This window comes from Artemia franciscana, chromosome 8, assembly GCF_032884065.1.
Source record: "Artemia franciscana chromosome 8, ASM3288406v1, whole genome shotgun sequence".
Classification (NCBI taxonomy): domain Eukaryota; kingdom Metazoa; phylum Arthropoda; class Branchiopoda; order Anostraca; family Artemiidae; genus Artemia; species Artemia franciscana.
The window spans coordinates 34,171,710-34,199,154 of NC_088870.1; the positions used below are offsets into that span (position 1 = coordinate 34,171,710).

At 36.7% G+C, this 27,445-nt stretch overlaps 1 protein-coding gene across 1 annotated transcript; it reads left to right on the forward strand.

The window, feature by feature from the left end:
• The first annotated feature begins 11,694 nt into the window (after nucleotides 1-11,694).
• Nucleotides 11,695-27,445, forward strand: LOC136030333 (estradiol 17-beta-dehydrogenase 2-like). Its single transcript, XM_065709248.1, has 4 exons — nucleotides 11,695-12,066; nucleotides 17,337-17,489; nucleotides 21,521-21,673; nucleotides 26,888-27,445. Exons 1-4 carry the CDS (start codon nucleotides 11,739-11,741, stop codon nucleotides 27,238-27,240), a joined length of 987 nt encoding a protein of 328 aa, XP_065565320.1. The 5' UTR covers nucleotides 11,695-11,738; the 3' UTR covers nucleotides 27,241-27,445.

Here is a 27,445-nt window from a genome sequence, read left to right on the forward strand (position 1 = left end):
GACAGACAGAAGGATCAGTCTGTCTGTCTGGTCTGTTTTGTCTGTCTAGTCTGTCTGGTCTGGTCTGTCTGTCTGCCTGGTCTGTCCGTCTGTCTGTTTGGCCTGTTTTGTCTTTCTGGTCCGGTCTGTCTGGCCTCTCTGGTCTTTTTCTTCCTTATTAGTTTTTTAAAAGTTGCAGTAATGTAATGTTTAACGGTAGAGCATATTTTAATTTTTTTTTCACCGGAAAATGGGCTTCATAATTACTCCTCAATAAATTTTGGAGGGGCAAAGCTTTGAAGTCGACATCATTTGTTTGGTGCACAGGGGATCAATTTTCACTAGTGATCCAAGAGCCAAAATTGTAGAGTCCTGAGTCAATTAGAGGTCTAAAGACGGTTTCAGTAATAGTAAAGGAATGTTTAACTATAGCTAGTGGAGATAGGAGTAGGCTAAAGTGGTAACTACCTCCGAGAGGGGGAAGAATGGTGACGGGTCTGTAGAAATTTGACATATTGGTGCATATTAAATCAAGAGTAGAATTGCCTTTGGTAGTAGGGACTTTTACAATTTGTTTTAGACTAAAAGTATTACATGTAGACTGAAGTTTTAATTCATCTGCAACACCTAAGAGGAAAATTCCAGCATTTGGGTATTTAGATAGTATATAGTCAGCGCTGCCATGCAATGTTTCAATAAAATTAATTTTTTCAGCCGCTATCTGCCCAGGAGAGTAGTAAAAACAACACAGGACAATCAAATTGAAAGGACGTGATAGGACCTTAGGTCGAACACAAACCCACAAAATTTCATCAAAGGGATGAAAATCATTACGGACAAAGAAAAGACTTCCACCCCCTTTCTTACCCAGAGGGTGGGTTTCGGGTCTGAGTAATAAACTAGGAGAAATTATTCATTTTTAACATGTGTGTATTTTGAGCGTGTACTTTAGTAATAGCGATTATGTCTGATCTATATATTTTAGAAAAGAAGTCTAATTCATTAAGTTTTTTTTTCAAAATTAAGACTTTCAGCGCAGCTTAACGAAAGTGTGGGAAATTTAAAACGACCTGCAAAGGTACCATTTTTACACTTGACTTTATTTAAATTACAAATGGGTACAGGGAGTGTGGTGGGATTCGTAGCGGGGGCCAGATTAATGTAGTCAGAACAAGGGACTGAGGGAGCACATTTGACTTTTATGGGATAACTATTGGAGTCAACATCGATAGATGAATTATTAGAGTAAGAGAAGGATTTGCCTTGGGGATTTGGAGGTGGGGGACGGGCAATTATATGGATGAAGCACGAGGAGAACAATTAGGATTTATTACAAAACAATCAATTTCTTCTAATAGCGAAAACCTGTTACTAAGCGGGATGGTTGCTGTGAGTTGCTGTTGTTCAGTGGGAGTGCTGTCTGGTGATGTAAACGAGATTGGGGCGGGGGAAGTTGGTTGGGTAGACACGGAGGGGAGAACAAAAAGTTTGCGAGGGAGTTTAGGTGGGTATGTAAAACTCCGGCTTTTGGTACGCGGGAGAAGTCGGACGCGTTCGGGAGAGCTCCAGAGGAACCGAGTTGTAATGATCTTGGTACAGGGGGCTGCGAGCTGAAATCATAATATGAAAGGGTGGGGCCTCCCTCCAAAAGCCATCCCCGTGTTTTTGTCAAATTCTTAGAACTAACATCGTACCTATGCGAAGGTATAGCTTGTGGCTTAGAGAATAACCTACTAAAAGACTTTGGTATAAAAACATGATACTTGTCACAACCGAAACAACGACCCGACATAAAAACAGAACAAATTGAAACATGGTCGAACGAGCACGAACCTTTATTGCAAGAACCCGTCAGAAAATATTTACAAATAAGGAGCCGGTTACATCTTTTTCCGTGGTTACATTTTGCACGTAAAAAATCCTTGCAAACTGATTTCGTTTTTTTTATTTTCAATTACACGCTGATCACCTTTTTTTTCAGCTAATTCTTCCGCTTCCTTCACTTTCATATGCCAAAAGTTTCTCGTAAACAATTTCAATATCTGCACCGGATTTCGTAGTAACCTTATTAGTCTTTAAAACAAAAGTGTCATTATCCTCTTTCAAATTCAGCATACAGCCGGAAGCCGTTAAGTTATTCCTGTATTCGGGAGCCTGATCCTCTACCATACTAATAGAAGATTTGTCAGTGGGATTACGTTCATGAATAATTGATTTCATTTCAACATTATTAACTTGACCGTTCCGGTCAATGTTATTGCTAATCACCTGGTTTGTCACTGGTTCAAACGCCCTTGACCTCTCAAATGAATTTACGAAGGGTAATATAGCATTTTCTTAATTTTTATTTTCACTTGATTGACTTTATTATTCTTTGTTATCAATAGCTGTATCAATTCTGGCACATTTTTCCGCTCCTGCGTGAAACGAGTAATTTCACCCTCCACACTTCACAGAGTTTGAAAAAACTCTAAGCCTACATTCGGTACAAACTAGTCTTTGTCTGACCATTGTTTTTTAAGAGGTTAATGGTCCGGCTGAAAAACGTGGCTCAGCAGTTAACAACACTAGATCCTCACACGTTGGATGCTAGACAGTATTTCCACTTTTTCATTTTTTAAATCCCTAATAAAGAGCTGAAAAATCCCTAGAAATACCCATCTTCAGTTCCAAAATAACTAAAAAATCTCCCATTTCCTAATTACTCCCTGAACCGCTTCTCCCTATCTCATTTTATCCGTATCATTGAAAGGTAACATATTTTGGCTTCTTAGATTGAAGTCTAGCTATCACTACCATAATAGAATGTCTTGTCATGCCGTTTAAAGTGCTTTTTAATCATCAGCTAAATACATATAGCTTCAAATATACTTCAAATAATATTGAGCAAATAGAAAAGAAAATGTAATACTGGAATGTAGATTACAGTACAAGATGTTTAATACTGTTCAATCGTAACTTGTAAAACGTAATCAGACCTTATTTTTCCCTGATGTGTCTTCAACATTTTTTGTATGTTGGCTGAAGCTTTCACCGTTCTCAAGGGCGAAGTAACTAATCATCTTCACATTCCACACTTTCTTAAGCCCTTTTCATTCCATATTTTGTTTTTAGAATCCCCCGCAAAGTTTATGTTTTCAATTTATTCTGACGGTCAGTTTTTACTACATTTTTAGCACTGAAAAACCTCTCGACATTGAAATTTGAAAATGAAACAGTGGAAATAAATAGTACTGCCGGTTTCAGGTTAGGATACAAATTCTGTTCCGGCAGCATTTTTTTTTCACCAATACCAAACACCAGCAGGTCACGGCATCTATTGTTTTGACGTTTTCAATATCGATGAGGCTCTGCCTCCTCCACACCTGCTCGGTTTTGGTTCCGTCCCATGGGATCTGTTCATACTTCCTAACAAAAGGTAGCAGAGAGGCAGGCTGAAGTGATTGGGCTGACACTGGTCAACCATTTCAGCATATTTCTAAATGTCATCTTCGAAATGGAACCTTTTGTGCATCTGGCCTACTGCTTTGATATGGAACGCCTGTGCAGCTTTGAGAGCTACTTCGATTGAATCAGGGGGGGGGCGGTATCTGACCTTGACGTACAGAGGGAATCTTGTCCGTTCGGACCCATGTAAACGCTTTCAAGGGGAAGTTAAAACTTCCGATTGTTCACATCGATTTCTAAAGCACTAGTTGATTCCACATAGTCCTTCTGCAGGAAGTTTATTGCTGAGACCAATGTTTTAAGCTTTGTTTATGCCCCAAAACTAGAAATATTTTGGTTTCAAGAGCTCAAATTGTGCTTAAATTTGAATTTGTGACAGAAGTGATTGTTATATTTGTAAAGAACATAAAAAAAGACATCGAGTGGTATGTTCACGTAATTTGTAAGTAAAAAAAATGAAAAACAAAAAATTTATCAACTATAGTATGAAGGTTCATGATTTTCCCCTGGGTATGTAGGTTTGCCAAAAACACACAATCCATTTATTCCTACATGTGCCATTGTTTTTTAAAAATGGTTGTCAGTTTGTTTGACTGTTAAAAACTAGGGTAATGAAACGGTAAGAGCGGTGTTCAAATAGTTATAACCTACCTCTATTATTCACATCAGTAGGCCTACTTATAAAGCTGGCTACAAGTTGGAGTTCAAGTTTTTTGATTTTACACAAAAAACGTAAGCATCATACAAGTACTGTGGAGAAAAAGAATCGTACATGCAATGCTTGTCAAAAATTTTTACTACAATAAGAACAACTACGTACCCTATAAAACTAACATAATATATTATAACTTTATTTATCTGACCTGTAAAAAATGAGATGCTGTCTACCAAATAATCTTATGAAAAAACAACCCAAAATTGACAAATCATATGACTTCATTAATCTAGAACAGTCCAAGCTGAAATTATTGTTTGAAGCCCACATCAGCATGGAACTGTTTCAAACAGTTCTTTCTTGCTAGTTTGTTACTTAGGACTCCTGTACATCTCAAAATCTGTGTGGTGTTAAAAATTTTTAAGCAACTGAAGAAGTTCTTCTCTGTGTTTAGTAGTTCAATTCGCAAGGAAACAGATCCTAAATCGAAATATCTTGCTTCTCTGATCAAGAAGATGATGATGATGAACAAATTAAAGAAAAAAACCCCAAAATTTCCCTAAAAGTCCATGGGGGAGGAAAAATCCCCAAATCCCTAAAAAAATTCTCGCCCCTAAAAGACTTCAAAATCCCCATTTTTTGGGGGGGGGGAATCCCCATAAAGGAAACACTGATGCTAGACGAAAACTGAATTTATAGCTATTGGTCTTCACAATAACAGATTCAAAAGGTTTGTAGCAAAAATTTCAAAATGGATAAAAATAAAATATCTGGACACGAGCATAGAAAGGATAAGAGACGAAGATTGATGGCTGAATGTGCAAGGGGATTGAAGGATATTTCCGGATATTTTGGTAAAATATCCGAAAATACTTGGAAATCGAAAGGTAAGTTCTGACTAACAATAAACACCCTCAAAAAATCCTTAATTGTAGTTTTGAGACTAATTAAATAGCGAATGATCCAACAGGGCTTTCGCTTGAATAAATCTATCCATCTATTTATTTTAACTATATAGCTAATTTGGTTGAAATTTTATGAATGAAAGAGTTAAAAGCAATTTAGGCCAGGAACAGATTCATGGGATCGGAGGGGCGACCCTCCCCTAAGACAATCCTGGCACCCTTTTTCAATTCTTTTTTAAACTTTTTTAAAATAAACTTTTCAATTTGGTGCCCACCTTGAGTAACATTGGCGCCCTTGGTCCAGTGGCCCCAGCGCCCAAGATTTTGCTCTTGATCTGTTAGAGATTTAGACATGAAACTGCTCGCACGATAAGTTTACGAATCATGTCGAATCAACAAATCATTTCTTCATAAAATTACAAGATACACCTCGTTCTTGGGAAAAATTAAATCATATAATTAAACTTGCTTGCTAGATCTTCATCTTCAGATTGTGTTTTTTTTCTTTTGCTGGCAGATTTTTTTTATTCTCTTTCTTAACAGCCAATTTGTCCCAATTCATTAAGAATGACCCCTGAATCACAAAAGCCGTAGAATAAATAGTTGAAATTACTAAAAATACTTTAGCGTGAAGAGCGAGGTATTAGGAGGAGGTGAGCCCCTCATATGTGAAATAATTTCTGTTTGTTTTAAGTTTTAATGCTGCTCCTTACTTCCAGTTGAAAAAACTTTTTCATACTTATTTTTTCATTGTTTTTTTTTAAATAATGCTAGAAAATCCTGTGCTCCCTTCATAGAAATTTTCTTCTCCCATGACCAATTCCTCGATGGAAAGTTCCCACAAAATATCCCCCTCTTCCCAGCCCCTCCCCTCAACCGAAAAATCCCCCTGAAAATGTCTCTACACTTCCCAATAACCATTACTATATGTAAGCACTGGTCAAAGTTTGTAACTTGCAGTCCCTCCCACGGGGACTGTGGGGGAGTAAGTCGTCCCCAAAGACATAGTTATAAGGTTTTAGGACTACTTTGAATAAAATGGCTATCTCAGTATTTTGATCTGTTGACTTTGGGAAAATAATTAGCGTGGGAGGGGGTCTAGGTGTCCTCCAATGTTTTTGGTTACTTAAAAAGGGCACTAGATCTTTTCATTTCCGTTATAATGAGCCCTCTTGCAACATTCTAGGACCACTGGGTCGATGCGATCACCCCTGAAAAAAAAATAAATAAATAAACATGCATCCGTGATCTGCCTTCTGGCAAGAAAAATTACAAAATTCCACATTTTCGTAGATAGGAGCTTGAAACTTCTACAACAGGGTTCTCTGATACGCTGAATCTGATGGTGTGATTTTCGTTAAGATTCTATGACTTTTATGGGGTGTTTCCCCCTATTTTCTACAAAAAGGCAAATTTTCTTAGGCTCGTAACTTTTGATGGGTAAGACTAGATTTGTAAGAAATTGGGTAAGACCAAATTTTAATTGATAATGTGAAGACTAAAGCTTCCGATTCAAATATGACAGTAAATGACAGTAAATCTTCTATTTTAACTATTTCATTTTTAAATGCTTCTGAACTTAATTTCCGACCAACTATCTCTGATTCTCTTAAAGTCAGTAAGATTAAACTCTTGGGAGTTATTATAACCAGTGATTTAAAATGGGAAGCAAACACAACTAGTCTAGTATAAAGGGGTAATGCTGGGCTGCAGATGCTCAAGCTTATGTCGAAACACAGCGCCCCTCCAGATCACCTCCTCCGATTATTTACATCTTTTATTCGCCCAATTCTGGAATATGCAGCTCCTGTATAGCATTTTGGACTGACGGCTGAGCAAAGTGCCTGGCTCGAAAGAGTTCAGAAAAAAGCTCCAATGATAGTTTCAAAGCAGGCAAAAATGTTGTATGAAGAGCTGCTGACAAAGTTTAAAATACAAACTCTGGAAAAAAAGAAGAGAGAAACTCTGCATGGATTTCGACGAAAATCTTTGATCCACCCAATCCAAAAAACCCTTTTTCCCCCTCAATCCACAACAATACGACTCCCACGCAGGGTTGCAGTGCCTGTTGACAAACTTCAGCGGCTACGCTGTGCCCACCAGTGGTTAGTGAAGAGTTTTATACCTAACTTTGTAAAAATATATAACGAAAGTCAGGAGGATTGATTTGTTTTGTTTTCTTTGTTTTGTTTTTGATCTTTTATTTTGCGTCGGTTTTTAATGTGACTATACCAAAGAAATTTGGCAGCGCCATGAAAATTTTGGTGAAAATAAAATCCTATCTATAAAAAAAATCTGATTTAGATATGACAAAGTGCGTCGGCCAAGGCTATGACAAAGCCGCTAGCATGTCAAGCTTGGTAAATGGGACTATTGGCAAAATAAAGCGCAGTTACTAACCTGCAGATTGTTTTCATTGTGTAAGCCATGCCACTAATCTTTCTTGCTCAAAAATAGTTTCTGTCCCAATTCTACGGAATGCACAAGATGTCGTACGAGAAACCATCTCTCATTTCAGCGGGAGTACCAAACGAGCAAGGTTTCTGAAGAAACATCTAATTTCAGACAGCTGTAGAGCTGAGACCCTGATTGGTCTTTATACCACTAGATTTTTAGAGAGGCATGGGGCAATTAGTCGGTTCTGTATTTCCTTGTAGTCTATTATTTCCCCTCTGGAGGAGATGGAAGGTTGGCTAGACCGAAAGGCCAACAGTAAAGCGCATCTACTACGTTCTTGCTTGGTGAAATCAGACATGTTGATCGGACTGGTCTACTTGAATTCGTTTCCGATGGTTTCATCTCTAATGAAACCATTGGCAGAGTCACTTCAACAAAAGGACGGTGATCTTGTAAGATCTTTAGAACTCATAAGCAGCTTGAAGACAAAATTAGAGGAAATGTGAACCGGTGCAGAAATCAAGTTCCAATCTCTTTATATGGAAGTCGGGAACATGGCAAAATAAATTGATGTAGCCATGAAAGTCGTCCAGCCACGCATAACCTAACGCTCTGTGTACCAAATAGGAGTACTAAATCTGGATACAGAAAGCCACAACAAGATGGCAGCATTTATCCCAGCCATGGATGCTATTCTCCTTGATTTCTCAGAAAGATACAACTCCCATTTTATTCACTTGGGTAGACTTTCATCACTAATTTCAACAATTGTCCATAATAAGAATTGGGACGATCTGAAGGAAGGGTACGAGAAGTACAAGGACCTTCCAAAAGTTACATGTACTGATTTGCCACTAGTCGAACGTAGAAACGGAGAAGCTGAAGACGGCTATTTCGGTCTCAACAGCTGTCAGGAGCAGATTTTCCCGAAAATCTTTGCATTGCTCACAATCACAACATCACATTGTTTATGCAAGTATATAGGGACAAATTGCCGAAAAGAGAAGATGTAATAAATTCGTTTGCTACTACTACTCGTAGTGATATTTAGATTAGAACGTGATTTAGGTGATCTAGAAAGTTAGAAATGGGAGAATAGGAGTGACATATAGTAAAAAAAAAACATTAGTGAAAAAGCACACCCACATACACACACGAACACATACAGAAACACACACATAAAATACAAACCCACACACAAACACACACACACACAAAAAGATTAGGTATACATATATACATACTCACCCCTACACTCTTTTCTATTCTACTAATACTACTACAAAAAAAACTAATAAGACAGATATGCAGTTGAATGAGGCATTAACCTTACTCACCCATCCAATTACCTAGGACAAACAGTTTTTCGAAATTTACATCTTGGAATATAACATAGCTTCATATCATCATAGAAAAAATAGCTAGGTGTTGGGGGTTGGTTTTATTGTTATTAATTCGGGGGTGGCACTGGAGAACCTTCATTTTAGTGTCCCTGTTACTACTAATCAAATTCCCACGTTTCATTAGAATTTTTTCTTATAAATTCTATGTATTTTATAAATCTATGTATTTCTTAAGGAAATTTAAAGGAAAGAGACATTAAATTTTTAGGTTAAAAATCATACAATATAAGGCTATTCAGGGCTAGTATTAAGGTATTGTAAGGGCTATTACCCCTTACTCTCAAGCCCCAGCCACCATGAGACACTGTTTTGTAGTTTACAATTCAAACAAGGAGTAGAAAATACTTTCATGGATGGGTAAATTGATCTTTCTTCTAGTTTAAATTTCAGATTAAGGAAGGGGGGGGTATTACACTAACGTCATTTCGTCAGAATTTTCCTGCTAAAAAAAAAATAATAAAAAACTTCAAATGGCTGAGTTAACGAGCCTTCTATTGGCGTATGATTTTAAGAGAAAGCTATATCTACAATGGCAATAGTAAGAAATGGAACTATTTTACATTACAATATTAATACTTTGTGATAATGTACATGACAATATTTCAATATAAAATATCTATTTACACTAATATAATATATTTTTCTCTGTCATTATTAGACTTTTATAGTTTTCAAAGAAATTGGGAACTTTAAATATATTTGGGTATTGAACCCTGCAGCGGTATGGGTAGGATTTATATTAAACATCCTAATATAAATACTTACCTTTTTGAAAAAAAATCAGCTTCGACAGTGGGGGGCACGACCAATTTCATGTTTTGTTTCTGGTTCCGGTTGAAAAAATCCTCGAAGAAAGGAGCCCTTGACACAAGTGAAAATCAAATATTCCTTTGCTTGTCGTGGAACGTCTTCAAAACATTTTCTGGGTGCCAAAGCAACAAGGCAGGACCCAAACATTTCAAGTGCTCCTCAGATATTCGACATCACCTAGGTTTTCAGTCTCTTTGTAGAAAACGTTGGAATCTTGTAACGGATCTAGGGGTTGCTTTACAAATCTCTACCTCTTGTAAAAATAGTTATATTCCCACCCTTAGTAATTAGAGGTTGCCCCATTAATTATTTTTTTTTTTATAAAACTCTAAAGAAAAAAAAAAATAGTGTAGCCTACTCATTCAAAACGTTTCAGTGAAGCCCCAGTAATTTTTTCATCAAAGAATCTGCTCGCGTCTGTTGTTACGCATTTTACTGTTATCGGAAAATAGTATTGGCTTTCAAAGAGGTTTCTTTGTCATTTTACATACGCACCAACCAGATTCACACAAACTAAATGATCTGACAAAAGCGATATCTACACCCCCACCTATCATTAAGCTCGAATCATATTGGTGCCCTTGGTCCAGTGGCCCCTCAAGATTTTTCTAGATCCGCCCCTAGTCTTAGTTGCTTCTTTTGGTGATCGCAAGCAATCTAACTCCAACTCTTGTTTTTCACTACATCTACCAATAATAGCTATTGGGTCTTTGTCAAGTTTGTCACTGAATTGGGATGTGCATCCTGATGTGGCTTATCAGGTTTTGGGGCTTAGGCATAATCCTACCTCAAGGGGAAAATGGGAAGGAGCTTATTTCTAAAACTAGGAAACCTACTGCAGGAGATTTATCAGATTTCATGAAGATTTTACAGAATATGATGGGTACTTTATGTGGTGTGCCTTATCAGGGTGGTGATTCAATCCAAATCCTTTCAGGGCTGGGGTTCCCTAAATGCTGGTCGCCAGGACACATATCAAAATAATTCTCGGATCCAGCCCACCTTAATAAGCAGTTAGCTAACGTTTTTCCTACAGGTTTCAAGTGTCTAGAACAAATTCAAGCTTCATTAGGAAAGCGGAATTGACACCAATTGGTGAAAATCCTATATACATTAGTAAGAGTGTGATCTAGCCATTATTTCTTAAGGAAAACTTCCCAGTTTGGTTGATTGATCCTTTCTAAAATTAAACTGCAAAAACTGTTTTAGGTAGGTCAATTTTTATCCAGCACCTTGATTATTTCTATGTTAAGCTGTAAGTATAGTACCGGGAAGTTTTTCACTCGTTTCTTTAAATTATCTTGTCATTCTAGAGTCGAGGAAAAGTATCACTATTTACCTTGTCTTTAATGGCCTTAGTCCAGATGACTTTCTCTTTGTTCCGGACATATTTCTCGTTGTTCCGGATATTTTTTTCGTTGTTTCGGACTTTTTTTGGGGGTAGAACTGGACGGTACCTGGCTCTATGAATTAGTTTTTATATTCAGTGAGTAAAGAGACTGATTGTGAAAAACGTTTATTTGGCCACTTCAACGAAAAAAAGATAATAAGATTAGATCTTCTGCTTCCAGTCATTGCTTCAGAAAACCGAAGTTTATTTTGCTCTGACCAATGGGCCTACAGACTTTAATGACGAAATAATCAAGTTGTTATTTTATATTGTTCTGTTGGTGTTTTTTTTTCGATTTAGGCACTTTTGATTGAAATCAACAAGATCAAAGATATTATCACTCAGTGGCGGCAATTCATGAAAATTTAGGGGAAGGGTGTATTTTTAAATATATAGAGGGGTAAATTTGTCTTTTTTTTATATAGGAAAACATCAAAAAATGCATTTTAGAAATTTACGAGGGAGAGCAAATACCCCCCTGCCCTACAAAATTGACCCCATAATTATCATTGTGATTGTGGGGAAAAAAATCTGAGCAAAGCAATACAAGATACGTGAAATAATATCTTAGCAGAGCAGAAAAATGAACAAGAGCTTTAGCTTTGAGAACCGGTACAAAATTCGAATGATAATTACGTATGCGGTCATAATTCAAATCACTGTTCCTAAGGGTATGAAGAATCTAACCAGTATATAAACTATCCGTGTCCATTTCCGTTAGTTAACTAAAAGAGTTAGTTTATCAAGCTGCTATGCTCTATTTTATGATTGCATTAGGAGTACTGTTAATTTTGTATTTTTATATTAAAAACAACCCCAAAATATTAAAACCAACCAAAGAGAAGATAGTTGTTATTACCGGATGTGATTCTGGAGTAGGCTATGCTGTTGCGAATGAAGCTTTCAAGAATGGCTTTACCACTGTTGCCGGCTGCTTAAGCCTGGACAGTGAAGGGGGTCAAGCCCTCCATAATTTGAAAGACGAAAGGATAATAGTAGTGAAGTGTGATATTACTCAAATGCAAGATGTTCAAAATCTACACTTAAAGGTGTCTAAACTGTTGGAAAATCTCGATTATTGTAAGTAGTAAAGCTTCAACAATGTTGAAAGATTGTCAAAGGTCCGTTTGTACAGGTGAACTCTTGGATATCAATTTCAGGAGAACCCAATTTACTTTAAGCTGCTGATTTTTCCACAACCCTTGCCAAGCTCATTCACGGAACGATGGGTCACTAGATAGGCTGGGTTTGAAAAGGGAGACGGGTTTAGCATGCAATTCAGTTTTTTTTTGGCTGTCTTCAGATAAGTTGCTCTTAATTTAAAGATTAAATAAAAAAACAAATTTTGGTAAAATTCTAGTTAATTCACTTCTTGCTATTTCAGAAAGGGCTTAGGTTAGGAAAATAAAATATTCAGGGATGAATCTACAGACTAAAGTATGTCCCGGGAAGGTATTTTAAAGCAACTACCTCCACTCCTTCTCCCTCTAGAGGGCCCTTACCTTTGATGACTCTTAAAAATATGTGTGTTATAAAATTGAAACTCTGCAAAATAGATCTTCTGCTTAATTGAAGTACAACAAAATTGTTTTCAGCTTCACAAGTTTCCTCAATTCTGTTTTATAAGGTTTTAAAGATATGCAAATACATTTCCTAAATTAAAAAAAAAAAACAAAAAACATTGATATGGCACATAATTCTACTCAAATAACAGGAATTGCAGTTTCAGAACTAAAGGCAGAGAAAAAGCAACTAGTAACTGAAAATTAAGGTAAAATGTGGTTTTGTCAAAATTTTGATAGGTATAGACCGGTCACATAGGCAAATTTCAGGGCCCTCTAGAGGGAGAAGGAGTGGAGGTGGGTAATTGAAAATACCTTCCCGGGACATGCTTTAGCCTATAGACCCATCCCTGAAAGTTTCATTTTCCTAACCTAGACCCTTTCCGAGATAGCAAGAAGTCAATTGACTAGAATTTTACCCAAGGTTTTTTAACTGAAAGTAAACGGCATTAAAATTCAAAGCGAACAGAAATTATTTTGTATATGAAGTGGGCTATCCCCTCCTCAAAGCCCCGTTCTTTATGCTAAAGTTTTCATTTTTTTACAAAGTAGAGCTGTGAGAAAGAGTCAAAGTAAGGAGCGACATTAAAACTTAAAACGAACAAAAATTACTCCGTATATGAAAGGGCTGTCCCCTCCTCAACGCCCGTTCTCTAAGCTAAAGTTTTTTTTTTATTGTTTTAAGAAGTAGAGCTGTGAGAAAGAGTCAAACATTAGCGTAAAGAGCGGGGCGTTGAGGAGGGGACGGCCCCTTTCATATGCGGAATAATTTCTGTTCGTTTTAAGTTTTAATTTCGCTCTTTACTTTCAGTTGGAAAAACTTGTTTTTTCCCTGTAATTTCTGAACATTTTGGAATTAATACAGGTTTTGAATTTACTGACCGTACATCAATAATTAAAACAAAATTTGCATATTAATTTTACTTTTTTTTTAACTAATACGACTAACCTTATAAATAAACCAAGTCTGATTTTTGTTCCAGTTATTTAAGAGTGACTCCTGAATCACAAAGGCTATTCAATTAGAATAATAACCTCTTTCAAACGTTAAAAAAACTTTAGCGTAAGAGCGAACTATTGAGGAGAGGCAACCCTCTCAAACACGTAATATTTTCTGTTCGTTTTAGAGACCCTTGGAGGTGGGACACAGATGACCATAAATTCCCTCTAAAAAATGCCATAGCAATCGATTCATTGATGACATAAGTTCGCTGGCTTACTTTACCCAAGCGCATGTCATAAGAAGAAAAAAGAGTGGTAGATTTGTAGTTTTTTGACTCATTAAAATTTGGTGCGTATTATAAAATGTTTCCAATTTACTTTACCAAGCGTGTGTCAAAAGAACAGTTTCATTCAACCCAAATAAAAATTTCATTCATATAATTATCTTGACTTGAATATTTGCTCATGCAAGTATGCAAATGAGGTTTAGTGTATACTCAATGAAGCTTAGACTATAATCTTTAGAGCCTCAGACTTAATTCTCGCCTCCACAATGTCAACACTACCGAAACACCCTCTAAAAGTTGAAGAATCTTAGTGAAATTCACATAATCAGCTAACCTTACTGTAGAGGTTTCAAGCTCCTGTCTGCAAAAAACTGGAATTTTCTGTTAAAGGAAAAATTTTTTATTTGCTTTTGTTTTTCAGGGATGATCGTATCGAACTTATCGTCCTAGAACATCGAGAGAGGGCTCATTTGAATGGAAACTAAAAGCTTTAGTGCAATTTTTAAGTGACCAAAAAGATTGGAGGGCATCTAGCCTCCTTCTGACGCCCCGTTTTTCCTCAAAATCATTCGGTAAAAATCTTGAGATAGCCATTTCCTTCAGCATTGTTGAAAAGTCCTAAAATCATGCCTTTGGAGATATCATGACCTACTCTCCTCTCGGGATATCCATGGGGATAGTTTTCAAGTTAAAAAGTTTGCCTGATGTTTACGTATAGGATTTGTTATTGGAAAGTATACATACATTTTTTTTTGGGTGGGGGGATTCTGCACTTGTGCTGGGTTACTATAAGGATGATTTTCAGTGTGGAGGGAAGTATCTGGGGATGATTTTTCCAGGGAAAATTTTACACTGGGGAGATCTAACAGAATCCCTATATAAAATTATTTTTACTTGTTTTACTTTCTCTTTGCCTGCTCAGTTTTGCATGTTAAGATGTTCTGGGAGAATTTTCGGGGGAAATTCTTAGCGTTTTTGGTTCTCTGCTAAATATTTTCTATGGAAGGGGGATTTCCAGAGTGATCGAAAAACTGCAAGAACTTAAAAGATTTTTCAAATCAAAGTATGCCAGGGAGGATTTTTTAGGCTGAATCTTCTGGAAGCAATTTTACGGAGGGGGAATGGAGGAATTTTCAGCGAGGATAAAATTGTTCGGAAGGAATTTTACGGGGGGCAGTGTAAATCACGCGGAGGGAACTTTCAACGGAAGATTTTCCCGTGAGGGGAGGGAACTTGCATTGACGGTGAGCCAGGTGCACCAGTATCAAGGAGGCACACTCGTGCCTCTTTAAAGAGGCGAACCACGACAATGTTAAGCGATCTTCGGTTCCATTGGTCGCAGAGGAATGGGGAGGGATGTATTTCGTAGCCCGAGCTCCAACTAAGAAACCTGCCAAATTTCATCCCCCTCCGACTTTCCCTTCATGGGAAAAATCTGGCCGAAAGTTTCGACCCACCAACCCCAGCCCCCCTTTAACGTTGTCCGATCGGGCTGAAATTCACAAGTTAAAGTCCCCTAGGGCCCAGAAGCTTATCCGCGAAATTTCAGCTCGATCCAATAACTCCTTCCCTGTTTTCCAGAAACCACGCATAGCCACTTAATGTTCATATTCTTTTTTTTCTGCCACGCCTACAGGTCACAGCCGACATCGGATCTGGGTGTACGAAGACTCATTCGACGCGGAATTCTCGGAGTAATTTTGCTTGAAAGTTTCGTCGGAAAATCTTAACCCCCCGATTTTCTAGCTTAGAAAAACTCCATTTCCCTATAAGAGCCCATGTTAAGTTTTTTGTTGTTAAAAGTTACGAATTTCAACATCAAGTACATCAAAATGATCAGCTCGACATGATGAGACTGACTGAAAGCTTCAAAAAATTCTGTCTTAATCTGTAAAATTTTTATCTGAGACAAATGACAGAAACCCTTTTTTTGTTTTTCTGCCACGCCTACAGGTCACAGCCGACATCGGATCTGGGTGTACGAAGACTCATCGACGCGGAATTCTCCGAGTAATTTTCCTGGAAAGTTTCGTCGGAAAGTATTAACCACCCGATTTTCTAGCTTAGAAAAACCCATTTCCCCATTGAAGGTAAAATTTTCTCTTGTAATAACATCACTTGTTTGAAAAATTCTTACAGTAACAGCGGCTTGGCTAAGCGGAAGCGTGCTGGGCCCATAGCCTAGAGGTCGTGGATCGAAACCGCTAGCTGCTAACTTTTTAAAATTTGTAAAATTAGGTAATTTTGTCAGTTTGAATTTATTGATACAGAAAGGGAGAAAATAAACATGGAAACATGTGATCAGAATTACATACTGGAATGTTCACAAGAATTTATAATGAAGCGGGGATAAGGCTTGATGGAAGCAAGTTAAAAGAACCATTTAAATTGATTTCCTAGTTGAAGCCGTTGGTGAAATTTTCTATTGTAATAACTTGTTTGATAACAAGCATAACAGCAGCTTGGCGCAGCGGAATCACGCTGGGTCCATAAACCGGAGGCGGTTGGGTAAAAACCACTAGCTGCTAAATTTTTAATTAAGCTGCTAAACTATTAAAATTATCAAAATTAGATAATTTTGTCAGTTTGAATTTATTGATACAGAAAGCGAGAAAATAAACATGGAAAATTATTATTAAATTACATCCACCATGGATTGTAGAAAAACGTACAGAAATAATATGAAAAAAACTTCGTTTTCTTAGAGAGTTAAAGACTCTCAAAACCTGTACAGGTTTGTACAGGTTTTTTGTTGTGGGGGGCTGCCACCCCCTAACCCCCCCCCCCCCTCTTGGCTTCGGAAAGGCCCTCTTTTAATTAACAAAAATTGAAATGAATGAATAATGGAATAACTTCGAAAAATGTTAAACACAAGAGGACAGGAGAACCATTGCGCCGAAACTAGTAATTAGTAACAATGAAGTCCCCCCCACAACAAAAAACCTGTACAAAAGAGTCTTTAAAAGCGGGGGGTTTGGGGGGCGGTAGCCCCCCTACTGCCTCTCCTAATTCCTGTACGTTTTAAGATTCGACTTTGGGACGCAGCCTCTTTAACTCTTTAAGAAAACGAAGTTTTTTTCATATTATTATTTTAAAAACGGCCAGAAATTAAATAATAAAAGCAGTCTTTTTCAAATGAAATTAAGGAGAAACACTAAAACTCCGAACGAACAGAAATGATTCTGTGTATGAAGGGGTTGTCCCCTCCTCTGTACACTAAACTTTGAATGTTTTTCCCAGTTTGCTAAGACCGATTCCAGAAACAAAAAGGTTATTTAATTAAATTAGGAAACTTTTTTAAAAGTGCTAAGATCTTTAGCATAAAGAACAAGGCATTGACGTGGGGGGCAACCATTCATATAAGGAAAAATTTCTGTTCGTTTTAAGTTTTAATGTTGCTTCTTACTTTCAGTTAGAAAAAACTTGTTTTTTTCTTAATTGAAAAAGATAAAGTGAAACACTGTATAGTTATAGCATTTTATGCAACTTAGATGTTGTGAAATATCTCTACAAAATTATACCCGTGGTTTTAAAACCGTGTTTCGCCTTTAATTTTCAGCATTATATGCGATTGTAAGTAATTCTGGTGTGTTGGTTTTTGGTGAGTTTCAATGGCAGACAGAGGAGCAACTTGAGCATCAAGTGGAAGTCAATACCTTGGGACATATCAGGGTTTTAAAGAAATTTATGCCAGAAATTATTTACTATAAAGGTAAGGATTTTTTGTTTTCAATTCTAGTTTTACTTTTATACCGTTTTAACCAAGGACAGGGCAACAAAAAATAGACCGAAACTCACCTAACGCTGCTACCCTTCAATTTTTTTTTTTTTTTTTTTTTTTTTTTTTTTTTTTTTTTTTTACTATTTTAGAAGAAATAAAAGCACCTACTTTGAGATGAAGGTTGTGACATTCAATATGAGCCTAAAATTCCACCTAAATAAGACACGGAAAGGTACTTTTTGTTAGATAATCCTTTTCTATTTCCTCAAAAGAGCACTCACCTTTGATAAAATTGAACAAATTTTGTTTTACAAAACAGAAACTTTTGGAATCTAATTTAATTATGAAATATACAGTGAAACAAGAGCTAAGAGCTCATATGGCACTTGTGACGAGGCAAGAAGAGCTAAGAGCCAAGAGCTCATATGGTATGAGTTCTAGCAAAATTCTAAGAACCAATAGATTGACTTAAAAGAAAAATCAGAGGCTTAATGCCGGTCAGGATTTAAAATAAGAGCTCTGAGTCACGATGTTCTTCTAAATTTCAAAATTCATTTAGATCCGGTCACCCACTCGTAAGTTATAAATAACTAATTTTTTTCTGATTTGTCCTCTCTCTTTAGTCCCCCCCCCCCCCGATGGTCGAATCTGGGAAAACGAAAATATCAAATTTCATTAAGATCCGATCACCCATTCGTAAGATAAAAATACCCCAATTTTAATATTTTCCAAGAATTTCGGTTTCCCCCTCCAACTCCCTCCCCCTCAATGTCACAGGATCTGGTCCGAACTTAAAAGTAGAGCTTTAAAGCACAAGATCCTTCTAAATATCAAATTTCATCAAGATCTGGTCACCCTTTCGTAAGTTATAAATACCTAAATTTTCAAAATTACCCCCCCCCCTAATTCCACCAAAGAGAGCAGATCCAGTCCGGTTATGTCAGTTACGTATCTTAGACAGGTTTTTATTCTTGCCATCCAGTTTCATCCTGTTCCCGCTTTAAGTATTTTCTAAAATTTCTGGTCCCTCCATCTGCCCCCCCCCCCCAATGATGCTGGATCCAGTTGACATTTGAAATAAGAGATCTGAGTTACGAGGTCCTTCTAAATATGAAGTTTCATGAAGATCTGATCACTTCTTCGTAAGTTAAAAATGCGTCATTTTTTCTAATTTTTCAGAATTAACTCCTCCCCCCAATAGAGCGGATCCGTTCCAATTATGTAAATCACGTATCTAAGACTTCTGCTTATTTTTCCCGTCAAGTTTCATCCCGACCCATCCAATCTAAGCATTTTCGATGATTTTAAGTTCCCCCACCCCAAACTCCCCCAATGTCACCAGATCCGGTCAGGATTTAAAATAAGAGCTTTGAGACCCGATATCCTTCTAAATATCAAATTTCATTGAGAATCGATCACCCGTTCGTAAGTTAAAAGTACCTCATTTTTTCTAAATTTTCAAAATTAACCCCCCCCCCAACTACCCCAAAGAGAGCGGAACCGTTCCGGTTATGTCAATCATGTATCTAGGACTTGTGCTTATTTTTCTCACCGAGTTTCATCCCGATCCCTCCACTCTAAGCGTTTTCCAAGATTTTAGGTTTCACCCTCCCAACTCCCCCTCAATGTCACCAGATCCGGTCGGGATTTAAAATAAGAGCCCTGAGACACGATATCCTTCTAAATATCAAATTTCACAGAGATTCGATCACCCATTTGTAAGTTAAAAATACCTCATTTTTTCCTAATTTTTCAGAATTAACCCCCTCCCCCAACTAACCCAAAGAGAGCGGATCCGTTCTGGTTATGTCAATCATGTATCTAGGACTTGTGTTTATTTTTCCCACCAAGTTTCATCCCGATCCGTCCACTCTAAGTGTTTTCCAAGATTTTAGTTTTCCCCCTACCAAGTCCCCCCAGCCAATGTCAACAGATCCGGTCGGGATTTAAATTAACAGGTCTGAGTCACGACATCCTTCCAAAAATCACATCTGATCAACCGTTCGTAAGTTAAAAATACTTCAATTTTTCTATTTTTCCTAATTAACGGGTCCCCTACTTACCCCCCCCCCCAGATGATCAAATTGGGAAAACGACTGTTTCTAATTTAACCTGGCCCGATCCCTGATATGACTGCCAAATTTCATCGTCCTAGCTTACCTGGAAGTGCCTAAAGTAGTAAAACCGGGACCGACAGACAGACAGACCGACAGAATTTGCGATTGCTATATGTTACTTGGTTAATACCAAGTGCCATAAGATTACCTGAATAAACACAAGTGCAGCATGAAACAAATTAAAACTTTTGGAACTGGATCTAACGGTAAAATATATAATGAAGAAACAGTAAAAATTACTTGAATAAACACGAGTCTAGTACAAAACAGTAAAGAAATTCTCAATTGACTTCGAAACTATTGCCTTTTATTTTCAGCAATAATAACTGATAGGTCACTGACTTTCGAAAATTGCTTACAGCAGGTCACACGTGTTAAGCGTGTCGGAACTTTTCCAAACGTGGTGGGGACTGTACAAAGCATGGCGGAACTGTTCAAAGCGTGGCAGAACTGTTCCACATGTGGCAAAACGGTGTGACACTTGTGGCACTTCAAAATGTACATTGGGTGGTTGAAAGTAAGCGATCTTCGAAAATAGCATTACGTTCTTGCAGAAATTATCGTTGATCAAAAACAACTGTCCATCAATAATTTTATTTTGACGGTCGTACATCAGCAATGAGTTCGCCATTAAATGCCTTTAGTGAATGACTTATATTCTAGAAACAGTTTTAAATAATTGAAAAATATCTCTTCCTTCGAGCGATAATAAATTACAGATAGCCAAGGAAAACACAGCTATTCAAAATCCATTTCTACATTTGAGTTTAGTGTATATTAACATTGGCGAACGGGATTTTCTAATATTTCTGTTTCTTTGTCCCGTTTCTTAGTATCTCGATAAGACAGAATTTGTAGCTTTAAATTATGCGACAGAAATTCCGAATATCAAATTCCATTAAGGCTAACATTAAAAAAAATTAAGATGTGCAGGAAAAGATGTGTAGAAAGGAAAATGCTGTCAATTCAACAGCACTACGTCTTCCTAACATTCTTGTTTACATGGATTCCTGGTTGTTTTTGAAAACTGAAAAGAGTCAAGGACTTCTTATCCACCCGCAAGTGACATTCTCAGCAAAAAATTAAATACAATAAGATGTATTTCCCAAATTCCTTAAAAAAAGACTCGATCAAAGATAAGGAGCATAAACACACGCCCACTTAAAGTTTCAAAATTGATGTACAGTTTGGAGAATTTCCATGAATATCATTACTACTATAGCGTGATTTAATGTAGTACAATTATGTCCTACGTAATGGACATAATTACAATTATGTCCTATTTAATACAATTATTTCCTAGAGTTATTGACAGTAGAAATTAAAACGCGGCTGAAAGTATGTGTAGACCAATTTTGGGTATGAACACGAATTCTTAGTAGAAGTAGTAGAACTGACATCGAGAGTCCGATACATACTTCGGCAACCCATCACCTTCACGAGTTGTCTCATTGACTTCTATCGATTAAATTTGATCAGTTAAATATTGGCAAGTTTTCTTCCGAAAATTTAATTTTTTTTTCCCGTTGGGAAAGATTTGGGGGGGGGTGAGGGAGACTTTTCTTTTACTTTTTGTGCGTAATACTTTGGAATAAATTAAAGGCCTTCGAAGATAATGGGAAGTAAGACTGTTTTAAAGAGGTGAGCGGAGTGCTAAAAAATCAGGATATCCCTTGCCCAATATCCCGTGAAAAAATTTGATGAAAGGATTATCTCCATGTAACAAAAGAAGGATTAAAGAGGAAAAGACACTCTGGACTTCAAGCAACTAAATAGTAGGATCATTAGGCCAAACAGCAGGCAAGAAAATAACAACGTCATATGTTATTATTAGCTTTTTTAATAAATTAATATTACTAATAGCGAAAATAAAATTTGTTTTTCTTACCATGTCATTTGTTTCAGGAAGAATAATTACTGTCTCAAGTACATGTGGGTCATGGGTTTTACCTGGTCTTTCAGTTTATGCTGCTTCAAAATCTGCAGCAGCTGCCATTTGTCGTGGGATCCGCGTCGAAACGAAGCGTTTTGGCGTTAAAGTAATAAACATTAATCCCGGTAAGTGTTTTTTAGCCCTTTGAGGGCATTATTTAGGTCTGTAAGAATGTCTAAAGCAGGTGATTTTTTGCATTGCGAAGTTTTTCTGGTTTCAAATAAAATAATCTCTTACATTGGATTCTTTGCAACGAATAGTTTGGCCAAAATATGTTGGGGCATGAGCCATTAGACTGCATAGAAATACGCAATATCTATTCTTTAAAAAACAAAAGACATCTGGAATTCTCTTAGACTGAGTAAAAACAATTTTTATTTGGGAGGGTGGGGAATGTAACCAAAAAACACAAAAAGAGACAAATTAATTAAAATACAAAGGAGATATATATAAAAAAATCTGAAGATTGCAAGAAGCGTGTGGATAAACTTTTCTCCATCTGGGTATTTACGAGGTGGCATTTTTCCAGGGAGGCAATAAGTTGTTCATAAGAGAAAAAATTTCTATCTTCAAAAGCTGTGTCACTGAAATTTAATCAAAACTTACAGACAAAGCCATTTTGCTTTCGTGCAACCTGAAGCTTTTGTATTTTACTATTAACTTAACTCTTTTTAGTGGTAAAAAACAAAATTTTTTCCATAAAAGACGTTTTGAAAGAAAAACAAAGAATTATTCTAGACCTAAGACAAGGAGATATAAAGTCAAATAATAATTCAAGCGTAAAACTAGCATAAACAATTATTAATAAATGAATGAAGCCAAACGGACAGAATTTACAATAGTCAAACTTAGGGGGCTAGATCCCCCTATGGCTTCTAAGGACTCGAAAGTCATTTTCACTTCACAGAATTTTTCTTTTTTATTTCGTACTCTATGCTTTTGTTTGTCATAACATCTAAGTCAAAGAAAACGATGGTCATCACAACATTCATTCTTGAAGGTCGCAGCAATCTTTGATTTATTAACGATTTAAAAGTTAATTCGTTTCAAGGTATTTTGTTGAGAGTGACAAAAAAAAGAACCCCGTTAAAAAAATAATAATAAATCATAAAACACAGACAAATATTAATATGCTTGAAAGTTCTAATATACCCCTCAATATGCCTGAAAGTTTCCCTTCGTTATTCCTGAAATATCACAAATGTACCCTTTTTACAACCTTGAATGCACGTAGTTCCATTTGATTTAGTTCAACATCTTCATCAAAACGCCTGGAAGCTCCTCTAAACTCCTTGTTTTAGGATATTTAGCACATTCGGCCTTTTGCCGCAACGTCCCCCTTCGTTCCCTGAAGTTCTTTGGCGCACCTATGTATTGCATATAGGTCCTTTTGATAGCCTGAATGCAAGCATTGTCTTTTGATTTGGTTCAAAATCCCCTTCAAAATTTCCTTAAAGTTTCTACTTAATACTCTTAGCTGTTCCTATGATGTCACAGATACACTTTTTTGACAGCCTGACTGAGCAGGGCGTTAGTAGATATAATTTCACATCCCACTTAACATGCCCTAAAAATTTTCACTTAATACCCTTAGCCATTCCCGAGATGTTGCAGACAAGGGCACCACTAAGGGGGTATGGGGGGACTCCATCCCCCTAAAGGTCCTCAGAAAGGAATTTTGTCGGGCGAAACCCCACGAAACTTACTATTTCATGTGCGTGAAGTCGATACAAGCCCATTGGCCCCCTAAAAAATCACTAGTCGAGCAGGGCCATACAAAACATGGTATTTTGTCGGTCTAATGTATCGTCGTAAAAAACTTTCATTAGGCGAAGAACCGCAAAATTTACTGCTTCATCTGCGCAAAGTCGACAGAAAACAATTCTCCCTTGAAAAACGACTTGATGAGCCAACCCCTACAAAATTTGGTTTGTTGTCGTTCCAATATATTGTCATTAAAGAATTCCGTCGGGCAAAGGACTACGAAATTTGCTGCTACATCTGCGACAACTCGGCAAAAACTTAGTATTTTGTCGGTCCATGACAATGTCATAGACAATGTCATAAAAGATTTCCGTCGGGCAAAGACGACAATATTGACTGCTTCATCTGCGCGAAGTTGAACGAAACCAATTGGCAGCCTAGAAAACGACTTGTAGGGTGTAACCTTGCGAAACTGGATATTTCTTCAATGTTTACGTTAGCCGGGACAATTCCATTGGCTCTACTGAGAAAAAAAGTTGGGAAATATTGTTACTTTCCTAGATACCGGAAACAGCTAACATATTTTGCTAATACATGAGCCTAAAGAATTGTAAGGTTTTACTAAGCTTATTTAGAACTAGACCTCTTTCTCTTATTCACAAAAGCCCTGTAACAGATTTTATAACCGACGGTATACAGAATTGAAACTGCAAGGGAAAGAAACACTTTATTTCTAGATTCGGAAATTCTGTCACTTCGCGACATTATGCTTATTTTAAGACTTTATTTAATAAGACAATTAAAATAAAAGTCAGGAAGCCCAATAAGCTGGGTTGTGCTGTTACTCCAAAAGGGAATTCTGTAATACATACACACGTCGAAATATATTCAGACCAAACATATATTTTTCCAAGAGTGAGGAAAGTTTACAGGGAATCAAGATTCTCAGTGATCTAGGAATTGCACTTTGAATTAGTGCGATACTCCATTTAAACCTAAAAGGACGCTTGGAGCACATTTTATTTGTTTAGATCATCAGCACAGGAAATTGTTCGCAAAATAAAGGAAAACATCCAGAACTAGAACAAAGCTTTTGGGTGAAGTTTGTTTTGAAAGAAAGAAAGATAAAAGGTATTACGAATGTGACTCTGATTATTGAGCTACCCATATTCAAAAACATCATAGTAAGAAACTGAGAAACGGTACCAAAGTGAAGATCAGGCCAATGATTGTGCAAAAGATCACTCTATTTGAAATTGTTACAGCCAGGTAGCTCAAAGAAAGCTGTAAAAGGCCCTGTCACGAGGGAACTTTCTCTCGAACAGCAAGATAGCTTAGTGCAATCTAAGTCTACAGAAAGCTTAGAGTCTGTCTTCAGTGGTGCTTCTTGTTTTAGCGCTTGGCAGTGGCAGTCACCTTGTGTCTCTCATTTTGAGGCTGCTAATTATGTTTATCAAGAAATTTCAGCAGATTTCCAAGTTGTAAGTATACGATTGGATAGGATAGACTTCCAAAATCTGAATAGAATCTTACTTTCAAGAATAAATTTCATCAACGAGGGTCAGTTTGTGAAAGAGCAGTAAACTTTAAAGATTTGATTGAAACACTCAATAGTTTATAATTGATGAACGAGGAAATGATAATTAGATTAGGGATAATTAAAAAAATCTACGCTTAATTTTTAATTATATACGATAAGAAAATGAGTTATCCTGAAGTGTCGTGAACATTTTTTTTTAATATGCGAATTTTATGTATTTTTACTTTGTTTAATTTCTTTCTTATGAGTTAGAAGACAATCCTGGAAAGTTGTCTTTCTTACAGGATTGGAATATTGGAGCCCTCTGAGTTTCAGAGATATTGGATTATACGTAAATATATATACACAAAACAGCGGTATTACTATGCAGTGGATCTCTACAAGCTTGAGCTTGTTCTCTACGTTTGGGGTTCTTACTATTTTTTCTTTCGCCGTATGCTTTAAAATGGAAGTGAATTAAAGCTTACCTAATGCGTTCCAGAAGTAAAGAACAACTATGGTGAAATCGAAGTAAAATTTTAGAAATCTCCTGACGGAATCCGTCCTGGTCCATCCTTGAAAAATATCGAAGTCTGAACAGAAGAAGATGTGGCTGAAAAAATCGAAGTTACTTATCCTCTCAGGTCTGACACTATGGAATGTGGTGAAAAAAAATATTGGAAGAAGTTCGCTATTCAGAAATTGATTACGAAGAAACTGTAGGATTCAGCAATATATTTGCTCTTCTTTCTTGCATTACTGCATGCACCGAGGTAGCAAAAAAACTGACACTTGAAGTTAAGTTGGATTCTGCCACTAACGAATTAGACGCTGCAATACAAGCGCTAGACATAGGGTGATCAGTCAACGAATATAGAACGAGTTTTGTGGAAGGCTCGAATTAATAAAAAAAATGACATTTCAATGCTAGAATTTTGCAAGTAACATGAGTGGGTGCTTCGATGGAACACAAGCTCACATTTCCAAAAAGGGAACATTTCCAACATAGCCCACAAAGGGAAAAAAATCGTTATTTTTGCAGACTTCCAAAATTACTGGAAGCATCATTGAGTTTGTCGATTTGTTCTCTCTAGCAAAAACGAGGGTTACCTATAGTTTACAGAGATTTTGCAAAATCTAACGCAGTGATACTAGCCATAGGTGAACAAATATTTAGAAAGATGAAAATCGTCAAGAACAAATTGCGGTCAACAATGGGAAACAATTGACTTGACCATCTCCTGCTCATGATCTCAGAAAAAGAGCTATTGAAAACAATTGACCTCAGCCTACTTGTAGAAAAGTGGAAAAGTCGCACAGCCTTAAAGTTTAGAGTTAATATTATTTAAAATTATTTTCTTTTGTCTAGATTTTGCTTTTATACCTGAGTTTTCCTCTACAATATATGCCAATTTTTCGTAACTGATAAACACTATTTTAACAAATGAAAAACAAAATAAAAAATTTCGGTTTTCGACGGCACCTACCCAAATTTTTCGGCACATTTTGGACGCCCCCCAATGGTAAAAGGCTAGTAGCGCTCCTGGTTGCATATACGGGTTTTTGAACAACTCTGACGCCAGCGGCCTTACAATTGCGCAACAAACTGAGGCAGAATATCGCCAACGTTTCGGTAATTTCAAAAAATTTTGACTTATCGTACTGTCCTTGCATACCAGAATCTTATGCTTGATAGAATTTTCGCCCTATTTTGAGTCTATATTTTCAACAAAATGACTTTTTATGCATCCCAATTTTCATTTTTGCTTTAAAAAAGTACTAGAACTAAAATTTGCAATCCAAATGAGCCCCTTATTAGTATTTTATAACTACCGGTTTGCTAAAAATGTCACAATTGAAAGAAAGACAATTATCCAGATAAAAAGAAAAACACAAAACGCCCGTGTTTTTGTAAGTAATGGGCTGAAATCTATGCTAAAAGTTATTCCGACATGAATTCGATAGTGTAAAGATAAAAGACCTATAATTACCTGGATAGTGTCCAGGATGAACACAGTGCTAACATTCCGCAAGTTGTGGTAAATACTCAGCCCAATAGCTTTTATTTTGAATTTTTCCATTTTTTGTTGTTATTATTATTGCTATTTACTTTTAGGAGAAGTCGCTGATCAAACCAATATACTATCTAACCAAAGTCGTCACGGTGAAAAAATGAAAGCCAACGTCCTCCCTGAAGACGAAGAATACTTTGCATACTTCCAACGCCACTTGGTATCTAATTTCAAGAAGCAGCCATGCAACGCTGTCAATCGTTCGGGGGTTTTGAAAATCATAAATCAGGCACTTTTAGATGAAGAACCTAAAAATGACTACACAGATGCCACATTTATTTTTAAATGCTTATTGATGGCTTACAAGCTCCTACCAGATGAATGGGCAGATGCATTTCTAAGAAGTTTAGCGAAAAAGCAAATAGGATATGATATGGAGCTGAAGAAGAAACTATAACATATATTTATTACTGTCCAAATAGGAGAAATATCTGATGAGTTGGCTTATGGCTGAGAAAAATGAATACTGATGATGTTGCTGTTTGTTAACACTGGTCAAATATCTGCGGATCAAGCACCTTTTTTTCCACTGGAAATGTTTATTTTCTTCTTTTCTCTAAATATTGATGTTCTTTTCAAAATTAAACGCTTGTTCAGATTAA